This window comes from Globicephala melas, chromosome 9 (genome assembly GCF_963455315.2).
Source record: "Globicephala melas chromosome 9, mGloMel1.2, whole genome shotgun sequence".
NCBI classification, from domain to species: Eukaryota; Metazoa; Chordata; class Mammalia; order Artiodactyla; family Delphinidae; genus Globicephala; species Globicephala melas.
In genome coordinates, this window is record NC_083322.1 from 20,286,948 (window position 1) to 20,312,193 (window position 25,246).

Here is a 25,246-nt window from a genome sequence, read left to right on the forward strand (position 1 = left end):
AGCAGAATTGCTGGATCATATGGCAGTTCTAGTTTTAGTTATTTGAGAAACCACCCTACTGTTTTCCTTAGTGGCTGTACCAATTTACACACCACCAAGAGTGTACAGCCTTTCCCTTTTCTCCAGACCCTCGCCGACATTTGTCAGTAACTAATTATTGAGCACCAGCCGTGTCTTGGGTACTGTGCCAGGCATTGGGGCTGTAGCACTGAATACAACAGGCTTGGTCTCTGCCAACATGAGACTTGAAGTCCCAGGTCTATTTGCCCAAATACAGCTCATCCCCCGACCCTCAGTCCCCACGGAGGATGTGCCGTCTTTCTGTAGTTCATTTCCATCATTGGCCTTCTTGCTGTTCCAAAGAGCTTAGGATCAGCTGTAATGCCCTTGCTCCTTGCTCCAGACCCATTTATAAAAAGTATTAAGGAGGACCTTCAAGATGTCAGAGCAATAAGACGTGGAGGTCACCTTCCTCCCCACAAATAGATCAAAAATACATCTACATGTGGAACAACTCCTACAGAACACCTACTGAACACTGGCAGAAGACCTCAAACTTCCCAAAAGGCAAGAAACTCCCCATATACCTGGCCGTGTGGCTGACAGGGTCTTGGTATTCCAGGCAGGTGTCAGGCCTGAGCGTCTGAGGTGGGAGAGCCGAGTTCAGGACACTGGACCACGAGAGACCTCCCGGCCCTATGTAATATCAGTAGGTGAGAGCTCTCCCAGAGATCTCAGTCTCAACGCTAAGACCCAGCTCCACTCAACGAACAGCAAACTACAGTGCTGGACACCATATGCCAAACAACTAAAAGGCAGGAACACAACCCCACCCATTAGCAGACAGGCTGCCTAAAATCATACTAAGTTCACAAACATCCCAAAGCACACCACCAGACGTGGTCCTGCCCACCAAAAAGACAAGATCCAGCCTCATCCACCAGAACACAGGCACCAGTCCCCTCCACCAGGAAGCCTACACAACCCACTGAACCAACCTTACCCACTGGGGGCAGACACAAAAACAATGGGAACTACAAACCTGCAGCCTGCGAAAAGGAGACCCCAAACACAGTAGGTTAAGCAAAATGAGAAGATAGAGAAACACACAGCAGATGAAGGAGAAAGGTAAAAACCCACCAGACCAAACAAATGAAGAGGCAATAGGCAGTCTACCTGAAAAAGAATTCAGAATAATGATAGGAAAGGTGATCCAAAGTCTTGGAAATAGAATAGACAAAATGCAAGAAACATTTAACAAGGACCTAGAAGAACTAAAGAGCAAACAAACAATGATGAACAACACAATAAATAAAATTTAAAATTCTCTAGAAGGAACCGATAGCAGAATAACTGAGGCAGAAGAATGGATAAAAGACCGGGAAGATAAAATAGTGGAAATAACTACCGCAGATCAGAATAAAGAAAAAAGAATGAAAAGAATTGAGGACAATCTCAGAGACCTCTGGGACAACGTTAAATGCAGCAACATTCGAATTATATGGGTCCTAGAAAAAGAAGAGAGAAAAAAGTGGACTGAGGAAGTATTTGAAAAGATTATAGTTGAAAACTACCCTAATATGGGGGAGGAAAGAGTCAATCAAGTCCAGGAAGCACAGAGCCCCATACAGGATAAATCCAAGGAGAAACACACCGAGACACATATTAATCCAACTATCAAAAATTAAATACAGGGCTTCCCTGGTGGCGCAGTGGTTGAGAGTCCACCTGCCGATGCAGCGGACACGGGTTCGTGCCCAGGTCCGGGAAGATCCCACATGCCTCAGAGTGGCTGGGCCCGTGAGCCATGGCTGCTGAGCCTGCCCGTCCTGAGCCTGTGCTCCACAACGGGAGAGGCCACAACAGTGAGAGGCCTGCATACCACAAAAAAAAAAAAAAAAAATTAAACACAAAGAAAAAATTTTAAAAGCAGCCAGGGAAAAGCAACAAATAATATACAATGGAATCCCCATAAGCTTAACAGCTGATCTTTCAGCAGAAACTCTGCAAACCAGAAGGGACTGGCAGGACCTATTTAAAGTGATGAAAGGGAAAAACCTACAACCAAGATTACTCTACCCAGCAAGGATCTCATTCAGATTCAATGGAGAAATTAAAACCTTTACAGATAAGCAAAAGCTAAGAGAATTCAGCACCACCAAACCAGCTCTACAACAAATGCTAAAGGAACTTCTCTAGGCAGGAAACACAAGAGAAGGAAAAGAACTACAATAACAAACCCCAAACAATTAAGAAAATGGTAATAGGGATATACATATTGATAACTACCTTAAATGTAGATGGATTAGATGCTCCCACTAAAAGACATAGACAGGCTGAATGGATACAAAAACAAGAGCTGTATATATCCTGTCTACAAGAGACCCACTTCAGACCTAGGGACACATACAGACTGAAAGTGAGGGGATGGAAAAAGATACTCCATGCAAATGGAAATCAAAAGAAAGCTGGAGTAGCAATTCTCATGTCAGACAAAATAGACTTTAAAATAAAGACTATTACAAGAGGCAAAGAAGGACACTACATAACGATCAAGGGATCAATCCAAGAAGAAGATATAACAACTGTAAATATTTATGCACCCAACATAGGAGCACCTCAATACACAAGGCAAATGCTAACAGCCATAAAATGGAAAATCGACAGTAACACAGTCATACTAGAGGACTTTAAGACCCCACTTTCACCAATGGACAGATCAACCATAATGAAAATAAATAAGGAAACACAAGCTTTAAATGATACATTAAACAAGATGGACTTAATTGATATTTATAGGACACTCCATCCAAAAACAACAGAATACACTTTCTTCTCAAGTGCTCATGGAACATTCTCCAGGATAGGTCATAACTTGGGTCTCAAATCAAGACTTGGTAAATTTTAAGAAAATTGAAATCGTATCAAGTATCTTTTCCGACCACAATGCTATGAGACTAGATATCAATTATAGGAGAAAAACTGTAAAAAATACAAACACATGGAGGATAAACATATGCTACTAAGTAACCAAGAGATCACTGAAGAAATCAAACAATACCTAGAAACAAATGACAATGAAAACATGACAGCCCAAAACCTATGGAATGCAGCAAAAGCAGTTCTAAAAGGGAAGTTTATAGCAATACAGTCCTACCTCAAGAAACAAGAAACATCTCAAATAAAAAACCTAACCTTATACCTAAAGCAATTAGAGAAAGAAGAATTAAAAAAAAAAACAAAGTTAGCAGAAGGAAAGAAATCATAAAGATCAGGTCAGAAATAAATGAAAAAGAAATGATAGCAAAGATCAATAAAACTAAAAGCTGGTTCTTTGAGAAGATAAACACAATTGATAAACCATTAGCCAGACTCATCAAGAAAAAAACGGAGAAGTCTCAAATCAACAGAACTAGAAATGAAAAAGAAGTAACAACTGACACTGCAGGTATACAAATGGTCATGAGAGATTACTACAAGCAACTACATGCCAATAAAATGGGCAACCTGGAAGAAATGGAGAAATTCTTAGAAAAGCACAACCTTCTGAGACTGAACCAGGAAGAAATAGAAAATATAAACAGACCAATCACAAGCACTGAAATTGAAACTGTGATTAAAAATCTGCCAACAAACAAAAGCCCAGGACCAGATGGCTTCACAGGTGAATTCTATGAAACATTTAGAAAAGAGCTAACACCTATCCTTCTCAAACTCTTCCAAAATATAGCAGAGAGAAGAACACTCCCAAGCTCATTCTACAAGGCCACCACCACCCTGATACCAAAACCAGACAAAGATGTCACCAAAAAAAGAAAACTACAGGCCAATATTACTCATGAACATAGACGCAAAAATCCTCAACAAAATACTAACAAACAGAATCTAACAGCACATTAAAAGGATCATACACCATGATCAAGTGGGGTTTATTCCAGGAATGCAAGGATTTTTCAAAATACGCAAATCAATGCGATAAATCATATTAACAAATTGAAGGATAAAAACCATATGATCATCTCAATAGATGCAGAAAAAGCTTTTGACAAAATTCAACACCCAGTTATGATAAAAACTCTACAGAAAGTAGACATAGAGGGAAGTTACCGCAACATAATAAAGGCCATATATGACAAACCGACAGCCAACATTGTTCTCAATGGTGAAAAACTGAAACCATTTCCACTATGATCAAGAACAGGAGAAGGTTGCACACTCTCACCGCTATTATTCAACATCGTTTTGGAAGTTTTAGCCACAGCAATCAGAGAAGAAGAAGAAATAAAAGGAATCCAAATTGGAAAAGAAGAAGTAAAACTGTCACTGTTTGCAAATGACATGATACTATACTTAGAGAATCCTAAAGATGCTACCAGAAAACTACTAGAGCTAATCAGTGAATTTGGTAAAGTAGCAGGATACAAAATTAATGCACAGAAATCTCTTGCATTCCTATACACTAATGATGAAAAATCTGAAAGGAAATTAAGGAAACACTCCCATTTACCATTGCAACAAAAAGAATAAAATACCTAGGAATAAAGCTACCTAAGGAGACAAAAGATATGTATGCAGAAAACTATAAGACACTGGTGAAAGAAATGAAAGATGATATAAACAGATGGATAGATATACTATGTTCTTGGATTGGAAGAATCAACATTGTGAAAATGAGTATACTACCCAAAGCAATCTACAGATTCAATGCAATCCCTATCAAACTACCAATGGCATTTTTCACAGAACTAGAACAAAAAAATTCACAATTTATATGGAAACACAAAAGACCCCGAAGAGCCAAAGCAATCTTGAGAACGAAAACCGGATCTGGAGGAATCAGGCTCCCTGACTTCAGACTATACTACAAAGCTACAGTAATCAAGACAGTACGATACTGGCACAAAAACAGAAATATAGATCAGTGGAACAGGATAGAAAGCCCAGAGATAAACCCACACACATATGGTCACCTTATCTTTGATAAAGGAGGCAAGAATATACAATGGAGAAAAGACAGTCTCTTCAGTAAGTGGTGCTGGGGAAACTGGACAGCTACATGTAAAAGAATGAAATTAGGACACTCCTTAACACCATACACAAAAATAAACTCAAAATGGATTGAAGACCTAAATGTAAGGCCAGACACTATAAAACTCTCAGAGGAAAACATAGGCAGAACACTCTATAACATAAATCACAGCAAGATCCTTTTTGACCCACCTGCTAGAGAAACAGAAATAAAAACAAACAAATGGGACCTAATGAAACTTAAAAGCTTTTGCACAGCAAAGGAAACCATAAATAAGATGAAAAGACAACCCTCAGAATGGGAGAAAATATTTGCAAACGAAGCAACTGACAGAGAACTAATCTCCAAAATACACAAGCAGCTTGTGCAGCTCAATATCAAAAAAACAAACAACCCAATCCAAAAATGGGCAGAAGACCTAAATAGACATTTCTCCAAAGAAGATATACAGATTGTCAGCAAACACATGAAAGCACGCTCAACATCACTAATCATTAGAGAAATGCAAATCAAAACTACAACGAGGTATCACCTCACACCAGTCAGAATAGCCATCATCAAAACATCTACAAAGAATAAATGCTGGAGAGGGTGTGGAGAAAAGGGAACCCTCTTGTGCTGTTGGTGGGAATGTAAATTGATACAGCCACTATGGAGAACAGTATGGAGGTTCCTTAAAAAACTAAAAATAGTACTACCATATGACTGAGCAATCCCACTACTGGGCATATACCCTGAGAAAACCATAATTCAAGGAGTCAGGTACTACAATGTTCATTGCAGCTCTATTTACAATAGCCATGGAAGGACGTGGAAGCAACCTAAGTGTCCATTGACAGTTGAATGGATAAAGAAGGTGTGGCACATGTATACAATGGAACCTTACTCAGCCATGAAAAGAAACAAAATTGAGTTATTTGTAATGATGAATGGGTCTAGAGACTGTCATACAGAGTGAAGTAAGTCAGAAAGAGAAAAACAAATACTGTATGCCAACACATATATATGGAATCTAAAAACAAAAAAAAAGGTTCTGATGAACTTTGGCGCCAGACAGGAATAAAGACGCAGATGTAGAGAATGGACTTGAGGACAGGGGATGGGGCAGGGTAAGCTGAGACGAAGTGAGAGAATGGCATGGACAAATATACACTACCAAACGTAAAATAGCTAGCTAGTGGGAAGCAGCTGCATGGCACAGGGAGATCAGCTCGGTGCTTTGTGACCACCTAGAGGGGTGGGATAGGGAGGGTGGGAAGGAGACGCAAGAGGGATGGGATATGGGGATGTTTGTATATGTATCGCTGATTCACTTTGTTATACAGTAGCAACTAACACAACAATGTAAAGCAATTATACTCCAATAAAGATGTTAAAAAAAAAGTTTTAAATAAGACCAGTCATGACACTAGTGCGTGGGGAGTCCCCCAGTTCACACTTCTCCATGCAGAAATGTGTCTTTTTCTGTCTCTAAGTTGGTCCTCTCTCCATGGCCAAACTGCCTAAAATCCCATGGAGACACATTATTTTTATTTATTTATTTTTTTTTGCGGTACACGGGCCTCTTACTGTTATGGCCTCCCCCGCCGCGGAGCACAGGCTCCGGACGCACAGGCTTAGCGGCCATGGCTCACGGGCCCAGCCGCTCCGCGGCATGTGGGATCCTCCTGGACCGGCACAAGCCCGCGTCTCCCGCATCGGCAGGTGGACTCCCAACCACCGCGCCACCAGGGAAGCCCAGAGACTCATTATTTTTTAACACCTTTTCATGTGGAACCTTGTCAAAGGCTCTGGGAAGATCTAAATAGCTCATTGGCAGTCTCTGAGCTAGGAATCAGGAAACCTGGGTTCTAGTCGTGACTGTCTTTGGTTTATCACCGAACTTTGGAAGAGACACAGAACAGCGCCAATCTCAGTTTTTCATTGGTGAAACGAGAATGATTATGCTGGCAGTCAACATCATAAAAATTCTACAACCATCAAATGAGACGCTGTTATTTAAGAATAACATTTTCAGCAAGGTATAAAACAAAAGTATAAGGGGTAATTATTTTGAAAATTTACAACAGCATCTTTTTCATTCATTTGCATGATTCTTTCCCTAAAGGACTGCAGTAGATAGACGTGGTTCCTCCAGCACTCCCAGGGTGATGCTTGTTCAACAGTAACTACTTTCACTCCTAGAAGAGATGCAGTTTATAGAACCAGTAGGACCTGGCTCAGCTTTTGTTGGTGTAGTATTTAAGTGCACTGAAGAGTGGACTCTGGAATTGGTTGGACCTTGGCAGGGGTTGAGGCCATGCCGATCGCTAAATGTGTGACCATGAACAAGGTATTAAACCTCTCTATGCCTCACCTGTAAGTGGGATTTTAAGGCTTATTGGAATAAGGCTTAGTGGAATATTAAGGCTTCATGGAGTTATGAGGTTTAAATAAGAGGGTAAATACACGTAGAATGCCTAGAATCCTGCAGGACGCGTAGCAGCCACTCAATCGCTAGCAGTTCTTGTTCTTATTCATGTAATGGCCCAAGAGCCAGCAGCTGGTCCAGCCTACCTAAGTTTTGTGATTGCCCGTCATTCAGCACATCCACCGTAAACTGTTTTATTCATGTCTTGTGTGAGACTCTTTCAGCAGATGGGTGAATGGATGCTTTCCTCTCTGTTTTCTGAAACAAGTAGTGGATTGGGGTGGGGTGATGTGAAGGGGAGAACTACCTTTTCTTTTTTTAAAGGTCTTTTATTTTATTTTATTTTTATTACTTTTTTGGCTGCGCCACATGGCTTGCAAGATCCCAGTTCCCTGACCAGGGATCAAACTCGAGCCCCCTGGCAGTGAGAGTGCTGAGTCCCAACCACTGGACCGCCAGGGAATTTCCAGGAACCACCTTTCCAATGACTGATTTCCTGCCCTGGCAGAATGGGCAAGGGTGGGGGTCATACCCCCATCCTGCCTCCTTGGGCCTGGGAAAACTTGCCCCATTGGTGTTCCCTGGTCCACCCCTCTGTCCCTGCCCAGTTCACCTAGTTTCTTCTGACGTCCACATCCAGCACATCAGCTCACCCTACAGAGCAGGAACGTTGGAGCCAGATGATCGCTCAGGCACTGAATCCAATTTCCCTCTGGGATCAGACCACAGGGCACCGGGTGGGACTCCATTCTGCTAGCATCCCCGAGGGGCGCTTGCTCCTGCCGGCAGCCTTAAGGGGCTGGAGACCAGCCAGCCGTGCAATATCACTCTCGTGCTGCTTCTCCAGGGGTGATTCGCAGCTGGGGATGAAGCCCGGCTGGGCTGGGGGCCAAGGCCATCACCTCGTGGTCAGACTTGGGTGGTAATCCCAATTGGTTTTGCATGAGCTCCCATTTCATTCAGATTAAGGAAGCACCTGGCCAAGGCAGACAGCTGGTGGCTTGGGAGTGGGGACGGAAGGAGGAGGGCTACTGGAATCCAAGGCATTTAGGTTTTCAGGGCTAAACATATCTTTTGTTAATTCCTTCACCAGTTTGTTTGTTTGTTTTCATTGCTGTTGCTGTTGTTTTCCTGAGCTTAGTGGGAAATCTGCAAAGAAGAGTTTGAACTGCATTTATTTCTTCGTTTTTAAAATAAATATTTGCCAAATGCAAGTGTTTCAGCTTCAGGATTGGGGATGACTGGCAAAAGCCTCTGGAATTGTGCAGGCTGGAGGCCGCTGCCTTTAGTGGCACCCCCAGGAAGTAAACATGAAAGCCATCAAGGAACAGGGTCCCTCGTGTAACTGGAGTGGTAGGAAAAGCATGGACTCCAGGGTCAAACTGGATTCTCATTCTGTCACCAGATTTGATAGCTCAGGCCAGTTGTTTAACGTATTGCATCTCATCTTCCCCATCTGTTCTATCAGTATATCAGGTAGGACTTTTGATGTTGCACAGAACCTTTTTATTACGTTAACAATAAGGTAATATGCTGAGTAACTAGAAAGGCCCGTCCTCTTCTCCAAAGATGTACAAGCAAGGCCTCAAAGACTCGAGCCTAAGGCATAGTGAGCCAGAGAGAAGAACACCAGGTTCTTGGCGCAGCCCGGCTTGGTCTCCGCCTCGTCCCTTCTCTTTGCCATTCCCAACGCGAGGCCCCTGGTGGGCATGTGCCGCTCCTGAGCCTTCAGGCCTGGCCTCTGGGAGGCAGGGCGCACCTCCTCCCCCTTGCCTGTGGGAGGGGCCCCGGGCGGAAGCTGGACCGCAGGCCACGCAGGATCGGAACTCACACCACCTCTCCTCTTCCTCTTCTCCACAGATCCGGGTAGATGGGCCCAGGGGCAATGCCCTCCAGTACGAGACGGTGCAGGTGGTGGACCCCGGCCCCGTCCTCCGGGACATGGCCTTCTCCAAGGACCACAAGCAGCTCTACATCATGTCGGAAAGGCAGGTAAGGCACGCTGAGCTCTGTCAGACATTTGTCTTGCTGCTAAGGACTAGCCTGTGGCTCCGTGGAAACCTGCAGGAGGCCGGCTGCAGGGAGGGGATTTGATTTATTTGACTCAGTGTGTATCCTTTCCGTTATGCTGCCTGGGGACAGAGGCTGAGTGCGCCGAAACAGGGAATAAAACCTCCCACATATCAAAATATCTGTGAGTCAAGAGCAAATCCACTGACTTCAGAGTGATGGTGTGCGTAGGTGCAGGGCCAACATTTGCTCTCGCCTGAAGAAACATGGTACAGATGCCCAAGTTTTTGGTCCCGATTTCCCTACACACTGTATAATCTCCTACCAAGGTCACCTTCCTGGACCCTGGAGGTCTATGGTGGGCAAGGATTTGTCGCCCAGAAACACTTAGTTGAGGGCACATCATGGAAGAGTCAGATGGAGATTCAGAAGACGGGGTCTATGTGTATGAGATGAGATGCTGTAACATGTGTCCCGAGGCTTCGTGTGTACCTGGAACTCTAACATGGAACCTCCAGTAGATTCCATGAGGCCACACCAGGCAGAAGAGATATGGTGTGAGGATTGGTATTAGCTGATGTGCAGTAGGAAATAGCAGAGTTGGATTTGCTTCTGGAACTCAGCTGAGAACTAAGTTCTTCAGGGGTCCCTGAGCTCAGACCAAGACTCATACCTTTTCAGCGGGCAAAGGAGTAAATTTCGCCTTGGGAATTCCATCCATTTCAGGGTATTTCCTGGGGCGCCCTAATTCACAGCCCGCAGTGTTCCACCCCACAAGACACACCCCACCCCAAGTGCGGCTTCGCACTGCCATGCCTCTGCCCCTGTGGCCTCTCTGGAGGATGGGTCATTCTGGGAGCTGTCCTCCCCGCCCATGAATATGTATACATTAGCTCTGAGCGCCAAAGGCAGATTCCCCCGTCTGATTCATCTTCATTAGTGAGGCCTGAACTCCCCAGAGGACCTTGCTGACAGAGTCTGTTGTTCTGCCTGTTCCCTCTCTGCAAAGTGAGGGAGATAAACACTGCATTATGCCGCCCACAGGGCCTGTGCGTTATGCCTTGGCAGCCCACAGCAGCTCCACCCTCCCCAAGAGCTCGATGACATCTTCTCATGGCGAGGGACCCCCCCATCCACCCACACTGGGACCCCTTGTGGTGCCCTCGCTGAGGCTGCCGTGATGTGAAGCCGAGTGGGGAGCACTTTATCCCAGGAGTCCGGACTGGTATGAAGCTGCTCTTTTGCTTTCATTTCTTACTCCTTTTCCATGAGGCCCACGCTCCCCCTCCCTGCCTACCTCTAAGGCCCTAGACACTGAGGGGGAAGCAGCTTTCGCTGGTGGAATGAAGTCTTTGGAGAAGACCCAAGACCTCCACAGGCATTGAATGTTTCAGGATTTCTTATGTGACCTGAAAGCCAGGATTTCTGAACCTGGGACTTAAAATATCTAAGGACTTCCAAAGAGGAGAATCGAAAAGCTGTGTGGAGCCCCCTCTCATTGCTGAGTTGGGATTCTGAAGTTCTTTTTTTTTTTTTTTTTTGGCTGCATCAGGTCTTAATTGCAGCACACGGGCTCTTCTTTGCGGTGTGCGGGCTTCTCTCTAGTTGTGGCGTGCGGGTTTTCTCTCTCTAGTTGTGGCGCACAGCCTCCAGGGCGCATCGGCTCTGTAGCTGTGGCCCACGGGGTCCAGAGTTCTTGGGCTCTGTAGTTTGCAGCACGCGGGCTCTCTCATTGAGGCGCACGGGCTCAGTAGTTGTGGCACGCTGGCTTAGTTGCCCTGCAGCACGTGGGATCTTAGTTCCCCCGACCAAGGATGGAACCCCCATCCCCTGCACTGGAAGACGGATTCTTTACCCCCGGACGACTAGGGAAGTCCCGGGGTTCTGAGGTTCTTGATTTCACCTGTCTCACTTCCCTAAGAGCACAGTCAGGGGTCAGTACCCATTCAGGCTTGACAGTGAGGCATGCTGGGAGCTCTGGATTATGGGCACGCTGGGAAGGATAGGAGGGCGGGAGTGGGTAGAGTTTGGGCCGTTATCCGCTATGGGGCCCTCCTCATAGGCCTGCCACCCGAATCCCAGTCCCAAGACCCTGACATCTGGGCCAACACTGGCATCCACTGGGGTTGCAGGTTCTCTGTGGGGAGGGTAATATAGCAAGATGGGTAATCAGACTGACCTTGGTGTCAGGGTATCTGAGCACGAACCTTGGTCCTACCAAGTGTGATCTCAGGGAAGCTCCTAAGTGTGATCTCAGGTAAGCTCCTAACCTCTTTAAGATTCGTTGTCCTCAACTGGAACATGGACGTAATGATAAAATTCACTGGTGTGGTTGCAAGGATCTAGTGACATAATGCATGTAGTCAGCACGATGCGAGCCTGGCACAGCGTAAGGGCTTGGTAAGCGGAGGCTCCTATTCTTATGATGTTGCACCAGGAGCGTCTGGAACTGGCCGTGTGTGGAGTCTGGCAGGTGGTGGCATTAAGATTCTGGGTGATCTATCAGGGGTGGAGCACAGGAGTCCAGGTCAAGGCCGAGGCAGGCTCCTCAGCAGGGATCCAGGCCCAGTGGAGAGCAAATCAAGAAGCCACAGCCTGCAGTTCTGATGGGACAAGAGCAGCCTGGTAGGTCTATCTGGAGAAATACCAGGCCCCGGGGCTTCAGGACTAACGCCTACCAGCCTCTGTCGGCCGGTGGATGAGTCTCCGCCATGATGGATCAGAACACTTTGCGGGCTGGGACTGCAGGCTGAGGGTGTGTGCTCGGCCCTGATGTAAGCTCTGCCTGAAAGGTGCTTCACTTCATCATCTAATTTTTTCTTTTCCCTTAAAACTTAGCTCTGCTGTCACACATTCAGTGAGCTACTCCTGACCCGTGCTTTACACCTCTACGGTAGCTCTTCTCAGACTGAGCTGTGATGACTTTCTCGTCTTTCTCTCCTAGCAGACTGACAGCAGCTGGAGGACAGTTCTATGTCTTCTTCGTCTGCCTAAATCTCACCTTATAGGCCTGTGATAGTTATTTGATGAATGTACAGGTGAATGAATGAATGAATGAATGAATGAATTCCCAGTGTCTTCACACAACCAGAATTAGAAAAGAGAAGAACTGATATGAATGATTTATTGCTTATCTTAATTCCCAAGTTTGAACTTATATGATTAAAAGACTATACTTTAGATAAAGAAAGCATTCCCCCAGGCTTCAGTCATCTGTTTATCACTGCCATGACTTTTGCCCTGTTCTGAGCTATTTTTTGCTTTGTGTTTTCATTTATATAAACTTGCTGGTTAAACTTAAATAGCCTACTTTAACTATCTCTTAAATAATAATATCATACATCTGATGTGATAGTCATATATAATATACCTAATTGTGATATTGTGATTTATAATAAGAACTATGTATTCAGTCTTCATCCCTATTTCTGGCACAGAGCTACCACAGTCCTTGGAATTTCCTGAGTGATAAAAGCAATGGGAGCTATCACTACAATTATTTGCAGGCTGAATAATTCTATAGCCGGGATACTGTTTCTGTTGTTTTGGATGTGTGAGTTCCTCTCTATTTCTTGTCCAGCAAGTGCTCCTTTCTATGTAGTACGCTTTTTCTTGGAGTGGCTGAGTGCGCCCTGCTAGGTATCAGTGTCATTTTGTCAGGGTCTGCCTGTCTCTTGCAGTGCCATATTATGTTTCTGTCTTTTTGCTTTTCTTCTGCGTGACTCTGGGTATCTCCCTAGGGGGTGTGTGTGTGTGTGTGTGTGCGTGCATATATGGACACACACACACACACACCTTCCCCTGTGTCTGTCTCTGTGTGTCTCCATCAGTCTCCTTGCTTTGTACATGTCTGTGTGTATGTATATGGTATATATTTACTACAACTGCAATACTCCCAAGGGAATGTCTATACACACTGAAACCAGTGTGATAAAAACCTGCCAAACTGATGGGAGGGAAGTGAGAGGAAATGTCAGCAAGGCAGACAAACGAGAAGATGAGGTAGCAGAGCCGGGGCTGTCCTCAGGTGCCCTGGAGCAACCCACTGCGGGGGGGAGAAGCAGCTGTTCCCACCACAAGGCGAGGCTCTTCTTTGATAGGCCCCAGAGCAAGTGGCAGATTTCTCGGTAAATTTCAGCATCCCTGCCATCCAGCACACCACCTCTCCCCCGCCTGAGAGCCAGAGGCCTTAAGCACATGCTTCTGCTTTTGAGGTGCACTTTCAGTTGTGTCTGGGCCAAAGCTATCTCTCACGGCGTTCTTTGCTTTACTGACTCCTGTTGACAGTGGGTCAGCTTCCAGGTGCCTGGGGACATCACAGCCTGTCGCCCTCATGAGCCAGTGGCACTCCAGTCCTAGCTGTGAACCAGGATACAGATGTCTGCAAGGGCTGAGGAGGTGGGTCCAGAGGTGGGCCCACCTAGGAAAGCAGGGCCAGGCAGGGGCTGCTCTCCTTGGCTCCAGCATAGTCCCGCAGTGAAGTAGTGAGGGCCATCTTGCTTTGTAACGAATCACCCAGGCCTGATTCATTCATTCACCAAACAGATATTCACTAAGCAACTACTGTGTGCCAAACACTAGCCCAGGCACTGGGGATTCAACAGTGAAGAAACAGATAAATATCCTTGACTTTCAGCAAGAGGAAGCATCAAGAAGAATCAGCCTGCTAAATGAGTCCTCTAGTAGCTTAGCAGGTAGTAAGTGACGTGGAGTGGGGTAGCAACCTGCTAAAGAAGTCCTCTAGTAGGTTAGCAGGTAGTAAGTGATGTGGAGCGGGATAGCAACCTGCTAAAGAAGTCCTCTAGTAGCTTAGCAGGTAATAAGTGACGTGGAGGAGGATAGCAACCTGCTGAAGAAGTCCTCTAGTAGCTTAGCAGGTAGTAAGTGACGTGGAGCAGGATAGTGGGCGCTGGGAAGACCGCTCAGGGTGAAAGGGTTGAAATTTTAAACGGAGCAGCCAGAGAAGGCTTCCCGGAGAGCAAGGGCATCAAAGTGGAGGGGCCTGTTGAGGGTCCCTATCCCCTTCCCTGTTCTTTGTATTTCTTTTCAAGCTCTCTGCCTGCGGTTGTGAAATTGAGAGATGGTTAAGCCTGCACAGTGGGAGAGAGGGAACTGGGGAGAGGATGCTCTGTGAGTGTGATTTGTACCATGTTGTGAGTTTCAGAAGGAAGCTCAGTTCAGGGAAAGGTGGTATTGGGGTTCAAGACAGGCAGGCTCGCACCCCATGGGATTCAGACCCCTATCTGGGTGGTGCCTCTGCTGAGGACACTCTGTGTGATGAGGGGACCATTATTGCTCCTCTGTGTCGCTCCCTGCCCCTGCCTGCCTCCTGGGATGTTCTGAGATTAGCCGGTGTGAAGTCTGACAAGCTCAGAGGTCCATGGACATCGCTCTCATACAAGTGCAGTCGTGGAGATAGCTCCTGTGGCCCAAGGCGATGGCTCCTATAAGAATGATTCTCCTCTCTTCACGCTGGGTCCCCCGGCATGTGTGTTCCTCCCAGCCCTGCAGGGCCGAGCTGTCCGCTCCAGTTTGCATTTGGATGGCTGACACTGTGACAAGGCCATTTGGACATTTGCTCCAAGCACCCAGACGGGGCTGTTTCTGATAGCTCCTGGGAGAGGGGACTTGAAGCGCAAGCCTGAGAGTGAGGGACAGCACACGAGACACCTCGGGCATCCTCAAAAAGAGAAAAACTGTTGCCGTGTTTCACCTAGTTTCACTCAGGCAGGAGCCTTCCCGTTTGTCTGGAGCTGTTCCTGAAGGTTCCCGTGCATCATGACCAAGAAGTTCCACTTCTCCCTTCCTTCTCAGTAAAGGTAGAATGTCTCCTTGGGAGGGACCTGGACAGGGGAGAGGACTTCCTGCTTCAGGTCCTACACTCCAGTGCTGGTGCCTGGAATTCTCCATAGTGTCATAAAAGCTTAGGGCTGGAAAAGCCCTCTAGGCTTCTCAGGTCCAGTTATCTCCCGCTGCCTTTTCCCCTACAAGCGGATGAGCAAACTGAAGCCCAGAGAGGTAAACGGCTTGTCCAGAGTCACACAGAAGGTTGGCGGAGAAGCCAAGTTGGAATCCAGCTCAGCTCCTACTGCAAGGTCTGCTCCAGGCCCCTCTTCCAATGAGGAGCTCTCAGTGGGGGAGAGATGCTCTTCATTTCCTAGTCTTCCCAGCAGGACTGCTCTGTGCCCCAATCCTCAGCTGCTGAAACAAGCCTTAGAAATCGGAGGGATTGCTGGGGGTGGAGTGGGCTGAATGCGGTACTGGGGGTGATGTAAGAACTCAGAAACACCCCACTACCCCACCGTGAAGGAGGGCCCTTGGTTTATTCATCCTTAGTTCCAGCCCAGTGCAAGTTGGGACAAAAGCCCCTTCTGTTCTAGAACATGTTGGGGGTACACAGGGCCCCAGACACAGCCAGGACACCCCATAAGGGGAGTAGGCAGTGAAGCACCCTGCCCACACACACTCCTTTTCCAACTGCCATGCCTCTCAAGGGTCCCTCCCAGAGGCGTGAAAGCCTCCAGTATCTGAATAGGGTCAAGTTCAGTAGCCTCCCCGGAGAAGAAACAATGAGAGCGGCCTGGCGTTTCTCAGGTGATCATGGGGGTGACCGGGATGCAGAAATGGGTGCAGGATGGAGACCACAGGGTGCTCATGAATAGACCGCGAGCGTGGGATTTCACCCTGGCCCTCAGCGCTCACCAGCTCTGCCGCCCAGAGGGAGTCACTCAAGCAGAGTTTGTGCTTCAGTTTCTTCATGCGGAAAACACAAATGATAATTACCTGCTTTCAGGGCTTTTAGGACTAAAGGGAATATACGTAAAGTGCCTAGTGTATCTTTAGGACTAAAGGTAATATACGTAAAGTGCCTAGTTACACAATCATCATTATCATTACCATTATTACTAATACTCTTAGGAAACAGTGCTGCCAGGCGTATGGACACCCAGACAAACCACTGTTTGGTGGCTAAGGGCCATTTCAGCTCTGGCCACCAGCTCCCCAGGATTCCCTGGTACCTTCAGTCTACTTCAGAATCCCCCAGGAAAGCCTGAACGCCCCTTCACACCTGTTCGCACTGCATCCAGGAGACTGAAGGGCGGGGGACCTGGGGTCTCCCACCCCAATCAAACAGAGCTGCGTCCCTCCACGGGGCTTGGTGGGGGTTTCTCTGTAATTCTACTTCTGCTCTGGGGAAGGAGTTTAATTTGAGTCCAGCCCCACTGGACTTGAGGTCGTCACAGACTGGGCACCTGAATAACTCTGGCTTTGTCACCTGTCAGGACTGCTAGGGCAGACGGGAAAACAGTTCTGTGCCCCGAACAAGAGAAGAAGAGCTGGTATGTAAAGGCAGAGCAGGAGTCGGCAGGGTGGGGTGGAGTGGGAGGAAAGAGGGAATCCAAGCGCCAGGTCGTTAGGGGAGTGCCTGGCAGCTCTCTAACCCTGAACTCCATTCGGCATCTGTCTCGGCACTTGCACCCCACTTAGCAGCACGTGTGGAGACTCCACAGTGTGGGCAGACAGGGCCAGCAGCTGCATCTCTGCCACCTTTCAGGCCCCTCCCCATGTGTGTTTCTTAAGTGCCCACTGTATGCCCAGCACAGAGCCAGACACTATGCAGAATAGAGAAAAGCAGAGCGAGACATGTTCTGGAAGTTCTGTAGGAGTGAGGTGGGCGCAAACTCCAGCCTACTGGACGTTGGAAAGAAAGTGGTCCGACTGTGGGGATTGCCCTGGAACCGCAACATCCTTGTGCAGTTGGGGCCCTGGTAGAGATGGATGTCAGCCCAAAGGGCACGCTCTCCTTGCGGGTTTGAATGGGTATCACGAGGACTCTGGTCTAGAGGCTGGAGCTCTTGGGGTGTTTCCCAAGACAAGCCTCAACTCTGTGGGCACCGCATTCCCTTACACAGGGTGTTTGCGGATGGAAGCTGACCCCCCGCAATCCCAGCCCTCTCCCCTTCCTCCAGGGATGGTGTCTGAATGGAAGTGGTTAAGTTCAGAGAGAACTGATTTGACTTGTGCTTGAAGTTCTGCAGAAAAAGAGAAATACCGGATACTTAAGTAAGTTGTGTCCTCAGTTTGAATATTGATGAGACGTTTTCAAAAGTAAATAGGTGCGTGTTAATTTGTGCCATTGTTCAAGACGACTAGTTGGCATTAGTGATGTCACATGACTTTGCTAAACACAGTATAGGTTTAATTATAGGCAGAATTATATCTAATCTGAGTCTTTTAAGTGCCTTTCAAATATCACGTGTAGACAATGGAGACATGAATTTGAAACTGACTCAGAGACAGTGCGATCATTTCAAGGGAATGTATGATGGTTGAGGAAGAAGCTGTCTGGATATTTAAAGAAAGTTGTGCAAAACAGTGAAGGAGTGGAGAAGTAGGTATATCCTCCTGGAAGAGGATTCAGTGCTGGTGCTGGAGGCCATCCAGTACCTGCTGGGTGACTTGAGGGTGTTCAGAGCGTGAGCTGGAACCACATGCCCTGGTTTCTGGTCTGGCTCTGCCACTCTCTACCTGTATGACTTTGAGCAAATTATCGAACCTCTGGGTACTTCAGTTTTCTCAACAGTAACATGGGGATAGGCTAGTGCCCACTGCCTGGGTGGTTACAGTGAGTAAAGTAGAAAATGTACATACAATTCTTAGTGCAGTGCCTGGCGCTTAACAGGGGTCAACGACTCTTAGCTTTCATTTTTATTATTTTCAGTATGCTGGTCTATTGGAAGGGTGTCTATATTTTATTTATTTATTTAAGATTTTTACTTCCTTCATTCATATACTCACTCTTGTCTCCTCCAGGACCTATCAGGCCTGTTTTGGGGTGCCTAAAGTGGCAGAGAGCTAACCAAGGTGGCCTGCATGGGCCACACTCCGCAGTCAGCTCTGCCTCCCAGCCCGAGTCCAAGGGCACTGAGGCTGCTCTGGTGGCCCATTTGTGCCCAAATCACTTCCTTGAGATACCGCTTTTGGAAGGGGGTCACCACTCACACATGCAGGTACCCTCAGGTTAGGAGGAGAGACCCCTCAAGGGAAATCCTACTCCCTTGTGGCCCCCCTTTAGTCCACAGGACTTGGCGGTAAATGCTCGCCCTCATTAAGACAAGGGTGTCTCAGGAGACGAGCAATATATATGTGAAGTATGACATTTTCACGAGGTCTCCCACCTGTCCCTTGCCTCAGTGCCACTTTAAACATTAGTTAGTCCAGGGTTCCCCAAATTTTATTCTCAGAGCCAAAGTTTTGCAGGATATCAAAAAATAAAAGCAAAAGCTTTCTTTGGTCAAATATTTTGGGAAAATCTGAGTTAAGCAGATAATCTTGACTGTAGCATTTCTTAGAATGTCAGTGTGCTATCGAGTATTATAAAGCTCCAAGCTAGAGGTGCCCTGGCAAATTTAGGAGGTCGTGACTCCCAGACTCATTTGACCATGAAATTCACTTTCCCGGGAGCACCCAGAGCAGAACCTTCACTGGGGAAGACTTCATTTCTATCCTTTCCCAGCTTTTCCGGGTTTCTCTCCCTTCTCTTGAGCTTGTCTCCCTGGCTCTAGGCCTGGCCCTAGTCTCTCTTCCTCTGTACTGTTTCACACCTAGGCACAGACTGAATTCTTGGTCTTAACTCTTCTGAGTTTGGGAAAGGAGGGTTCTTCTGATCCAAGCCTCAAGGTCACAGCCAGACTTTGGGGCCAGGGTTCTCGCCTTCCAGCTCACTGCACCTCCCACCCCGTGCCGGCCTGGCTCTGCTCACAAGTGCTCCCAGGACCAACTCTCTTCTATCCTAGGTGCATGGAGCCCTCTTCAACTCTGAACTTAGCCCCCAGCCTTAATCCTCCACGCATCGTTCTTCTCTGAAAGCCACCAATTTCATTCAAATTATGAAAGTTCTGCCTCTCGCCTACCTTCGCCATTCAGAGGTATACGGTTCTCACCTGGGATTCATGCGTTATACCACTTTGCATCTTCTCAGATGGTTCTTAATGTAGGAGCCATTGTTCATTCTCAGACCTTTATTACTGTGTCTTCAAAAATTAGAGGAATGCTGATAACACAATACTCCTAAATTCACAGTGATTTAGAGGAGACAATTCGTTTATGTATCGTTTTGCTTCAGAACAGCAAAGACCAAACTAAAACATTTGGTGCCCTTTTGTGCTTCTCTAGTATAGCGGTCTTAAAGCATACTTTGATGCTAAATGGCGCTAAGAATGATCTGATGGGGCAAGGGAAGAAGTGATTAGAACATCTATTTTTCTATTTAAAAGAAGAAATTAGGCTTCACTCATATTTACTATACAGTGGATACTGGGTACTGGTTTCCTGCCTTGGTCTATACATCAGCCATTTATGTGTCAGGAAGGCATGGAGGTGCATGGGAGGGGCCACATCTCTGGGCGGTAGACACTGGTGGTCTTACTGGCTGATTCAGTTTCAGTATATGACAACGAATTTGCAATTTATGTGCAACTGATATTATCAATATTGTAGAAAACAATCCTTTAAATAGAATCTTTACAATATTTTGCAATGAGATGGGAGTGAGCATGAAAACGTTTTTTTTTGTGTGTGTGTGTGTGCAACACAGAGATGTTCTGGTTATGGAAATATAAAGATTTCTCTTTTAAAAGAACCAAAATGTTCCACATTTGCTGACCTTTTCAGTTCTGACAAGCAGCTGTCAGAACTATGCCACTTTGCCGATAACTTTGAAAAATTAAACACTTCATCTGCCCCCTCAGTATAAAGGTAATGTGTTAACAGTGAGTTAGAAAGTAACTACTTTCAGAAAGAATTTGTGGCATGGAGACACCATTTGGGAAGCAAAAAAGGATGTTTGGAAATATTTTCACCTTTATACGATTTGATAATGAGGAAATGTGACACTTTAAAAACTCGTTATCTCAAAGCTTTAAAACCCCGGAAACAGAATCTTCTACTTGCCTAAAAGTCTTGCAAATAAAGAGTTTCTGAGAGTTTTGACCCATTTGTTAAAAAATTTAAAAGTTCAGCACCTTCCGATTAGTTAAAAGAACAGCTGATTGACATCAGAGAAGACAGAAATCTACTAGCTGAATTTCAACAATAATCTTCGCATAATTGGTGTAGGAAACTGAAAAGAAAATCTTTTTTTAGTCAGCATAGCCAACAATGTGCTTTTTGCATCTCTGTGGCTACGGGAGGTGTCTTTTCCTGTTATGACAGCCATTAAAGCAAAGTATTGAAATAAATTGAACCCTGGACCTCAAAAGCCCATATCACTAAGTGCTAAACAAGGATTTTCAAAAACAATGAAGCCATTCCTTAACACATGAGTCTCACCATTATTCATAATAATTTTCGTGATGATAGTAAAATATCGTTTGTACCGTTCATGAATAATAGAAAATAAAAATTAAGATGGTATTTTACCTTTATGTCACCCCATAATTTCCTAATTTTGTGTATATTTAATAACTCAATGTTGTTAACAAATAGAACATGGGTATTCTTTGTAAACAAATATATGAGCCTTGTATGTGCATGCTCAAAAATTGTTTTTTACTATGGGGTGTGCAGTCAAAACTCTTTAGAGACCTACTGGCCATTGGAGTGTGTAACACTGCAGCTGCTTCATAAATGACTCTAATCTCAATCTCTGATTTTCACTTTCCTGTTACCTTTTAAAACCACCTCCTTTGCCTCAAGAATTTGTCGTTTAGACCCAGCGCAGAAGCCTGTAGAGCCCAGCGTGAGTCAGTGCATTGGTGTGGGTGGAGTCATTGTGGGCAGTTTCTTTATTCCTGGGTAATTTACCCAATGCCTTCTAGATCTTTCTAGGGCCCAGATCCCTGAACAGCAGATCGAAAATTCCCTGTGGGAGCAACAGTAAGGAATGCGAGATGGTGCTGACAGATAAGAAAATCTTCAGACAAGCAGATAGCATTACCACGGCTGTGCCGTGAAAGCTGGTGAGGAAGATTCTTGTATCAAAATGGCCAGAATGACTGTGGAACTTGAGAATCGTGACACAGACGTAAATCAGTCAGTCCAGAGTGAGCCTTTTCTCATCAAGTCTCTGATCCCCACTCATTTCTCCTTTGTCTCACTCTGTCCCCATTCTTTCCTTTATCCTATTTTTGGCACTCTTCCCACCATCCTCCTTATTTATCCCAATCTCTTATCTCACTCTCCTCCATGTTCACCTTCCATGTTCCCCTCTCCAGGGAGGGAGGTGGAGCTGGAATTGGGGTCAGGCCACTGTTTTTCAAACTGCCGGTCGTGACACATTAGTGGGTCGAGAAATCAATTTAGTGGGTCATGAAATCAATTTAAAGGGTCATGACCAGATTTTTTTTTTAATGGAACAGAAGAAAATCGAATAGAACAGTGTCCATCAAATATAGTAAGGGTAAGTACTATTTGTGAAACTCCATATGTACCTGTATACGTGTGCCCTGGGTAGCAATGTAAAACATATGTCTTGCCGGGAGTCCTGGTCGGAATGAGCGCCGCTGGCCTAGGGAGAACGTCTTGCATACACTGGCAGTAAGTTGACTTCAGCTTTGAGCATCCGGCTCACATTTCAAGCCATGCTAATGACATCATCTGACCCTCCACTAGTTTTTAGTCAAGTGATTTCTCAGTTCCAACAATTTGGCTTCAACAGCTCTTTGCTGACAGTTTGGTGTGACAGCTGTGGGGTGGTGGGTAGGCGTTGGACACAGAGTAAGGCTAACTGGAATCAAGCCTTGGCTTCTTGTGAATCTAGACTTTCTGAGTCTCCGTTTTCTCATTTGTGCACCAGTTCAATGCTTTCCAACCTGTTATTTTGTTATGGTACACATGGAAAATGTATTTGTACAGCTCCCTAGGGTGATGGAGATCCCCTCGTGACCAGGGGGACCAGGCTCTGGGGACACGTCTCCTCCAGGCATTTCCCAGCTGCCCCAAGGGCTAAAAGGACCAAAATGGTAGCACACCTGTGTCCCATCGTCAGCATCACTGCGTGCCACCAGTCCCCAGCCGGGAAACACTGTCAGATGACCACAGTATACAAACAGGTCTGGAAATCTTTGGCCAAGCAACTCTGTGTGTAGGTCCCCATGCTGGGAACATACAAAGCTGCATAAGACATCGATGCTGTCTAGAAGTTTACTATTTTAGTGGTCGTCTTCATCACCTGCAGTTTGCAACAGACACTGTGTGGTTCAGCACCAGCTGAGTCCTGATCAGCTTTCATTTGCAGTGGCCTCTTTTTGCCCCAGGCCCTGACGCTTGAAAGTTTTCTTTCTGTGGGAACTGAACACAACTCCTGAACTGCCTTGCAATCTTGATATTTCTTAGTTATAGACATAAACTTGAAGCAAGTCAAGATGAGAGGAACAGACTCCAGTGGCTCTCCAAATGCCAGATTCTGCCGCATTCACCATGTGCACCGAAGGGAATAAAACTAATTACTACCTTCTTAAAGAGTTGAGCATGGGTGGATACGCCCTTGAAAGTGGCCAGCAGAAATGCTTCTTGCAAACTGTTCTCCCCATGCAGCTGCCTGCAAGTCTTTCTGCTAGAGCCTTTGTTGCCCAAGGACTCCTGCCTCGGGCCATTAGCGAGGAAGCTGGTTATTATTAACTAGTTGGCATTGACTGATGACACCAAGGTTTTTTTTGGCCGCGCATGGGCTGGTGGCAGGCGCTTAGTTGACCCCTGGAATTCGGAGTTTATTCTGCCATGAAAACAAAGAAATAAATTAGAGCCATGAACAGAGCCCCCATGGTTAGACGCAGTGGTTAGAGGCAGCTCACCAGCCTCTGCTGGTTCCCTCCCCAAGTCCGCATCCATTGAAAGAATCCTGCCTCCCATCCCCTTGGTTCTCACTCCCAGATTCCTGGCACTCTTTCTCTCTAGACCATCAGAATGAAGAGAAGAGGTTTCTGTCCCACTTTTTTTGCCCTCCTGAGCCCAGTGCGATGGAAAGAGGTGGTGTCTGTGCAACATCTTGCTTACTGGAGAAGATTCAGAAATTCCAGGTTTACGTAAGGGACTCTTCTTTAAAATATGCTTACATAACAGATTATATGTTAAGAGTACCATGGAAATCTTTCCACATAAATAACTCTTTTAACACGTTCAGCGGTCATTTACTTTGTCGGGTCGTATTTGATGTTTTTTAAAAGTGAGATACACATGTTATTAAATCATTTCCTTCCAACTCAATTCCACAAGCACTTATTATTGACCTGCTAGAGGGACTGGCAAACTACAATTCAAACCTGATGGGCCACCGCTTTTGTAAATAAAGTTTTATTGGAACCCAGTCATGCCCATTCATTGGCATCTCATCTATGGCTGCTTCTACCACCACGGCAAAGTTGAGTAATTGAGACAGGCCATATGGCTTCTTCAGAGTCTGAAATATAAACTGTCTGGCCTTTTATAGACAACAGTGTGGTTTCTCCTGACCTACTACGTGCTAAATCTCAAGGTCAAGGAAGAAAAGGAGTGGCTCCTTTCCTCAGGGAGCTTACAGGTTCATGGGGGAGAAGGATCTTCTCCATGCTCAGCCACATGGTGTCTGTCCTCACCCCTGGACCTCTGCTTCCGTCCTACCGTCTGTCCGGGATGTCTGTGACTTCTCACCAGGGAAATCATGCGCATGCTTCAGAGCCTGCGTTCCCCTTTGAGTCATTCTCACCCACAACCTCTGGACTGCACGCTCCCGCTTGCTTATCTTCGCAGCCCCCAGGGACCCGAGTGGCGATTTGTACCATGCAGAAGTTCAATGAACATTTGGAACATTTAGACGAAACCCCACACTGATTTGAGGAAGGTGGGGGAACCCTATCGATACGTGAAATGACCTTCTCTTGACCAATTTAAAAAATATCCCACGGTGATCCCGGGCCAAACTCATGAGGTGGAACTCCCTACATATCATCTCAGGCTAAGACCGTGGCACTGGCTTTAAGCCAAGTGCCGAGAGTTCCCCAAATAATTCAACCATTTTGGTAATTGTCTTCTATGCAAGTCCCTGTTTCTAGAGAATACCTTTTGTACGTTTTTTGTTGTATAGAAAAAAAGGGGCCAAATGACTTATTCCTCTTCTGCCTTCTCACTCACATCTTCTAAATCCCACCACCTCACAAAAGGAATTTTTTTAAAACATCAAAATGAGAACAATAATTTTATGTGACAGGATTATTTATATGGCTGTTCTCCCCATGATGAATCCATCCAGGGGCTCAGCACCTCCCCCAGATGCCAATTCATAAATCAGGAAATGCTATTACCCACTGGCTGTAAAACAGAGCCCACACCAACACAGAGGACTCATTTCAGAAGCAGCTGCCCCATTTCCAGGACAGAAATGAGTTCAGAAAAATCCACCTGGCTGTCCAGACGGAGGAGAAATGTCTTTTATTTGATAAATAATCAGTCTTTCCCTCCTCTCAATCCCTTCTCCCCTAGAAAAACATAGAATTAATGGCACAGATATATGCCGTTCCACAGAAATAATAATCACAGAACTAACTAGATTGAAGTGGGGCAAAGAACAAGAGTGAAGGTGGTGAGGAACCTGCAGACTTCCTGGGAAACCTTTCGTATTACCTTAAATGCAGTTCGTGAATAAACAGCTTGGAGACAACTTAGTGAAGGTCCTCCTTTCAGTGTATGCCTCCTGCAAGCTCTCATCAAGGGCAGGCAGAGAACCAAGGAACAGGGTTGGGAAGGAGGGAGTCATCACAGAAGAGACTGCAGAAAGTGGTGGTTGGATTTGTTGGTGATTCCTCCAGTGTATTCGTGTACGT

The 25,246-nt window shown here is 46.0% G+C and overlaps 1 protein-coding gene across 4 annotated transcripts in view; it reads left to right on the forward strand.

Annotated features, from left to right (window-relative positions):
• Positions 1-25,246, forward strand: part of PLXNA4 (plexin A4) — a 608,317-nt gene that overhangs the window by 443,138 nt on the left and 139,933 nt on the right. For all 4 annotated transcript variants that reach the window (XM_060305298.1, XM_060305299.1, XM_060305300.1 and 1 more), the window contains one exon: positions 9,300-9,431. In XM_060305298.1, coding sequence (XP_060161281.1) covers positions 9,300-9,431 — 132 coding nt within the window. The remainder of the gene's footprint in view (positions 1-9,299; positions 9,432-25,246) is intronic.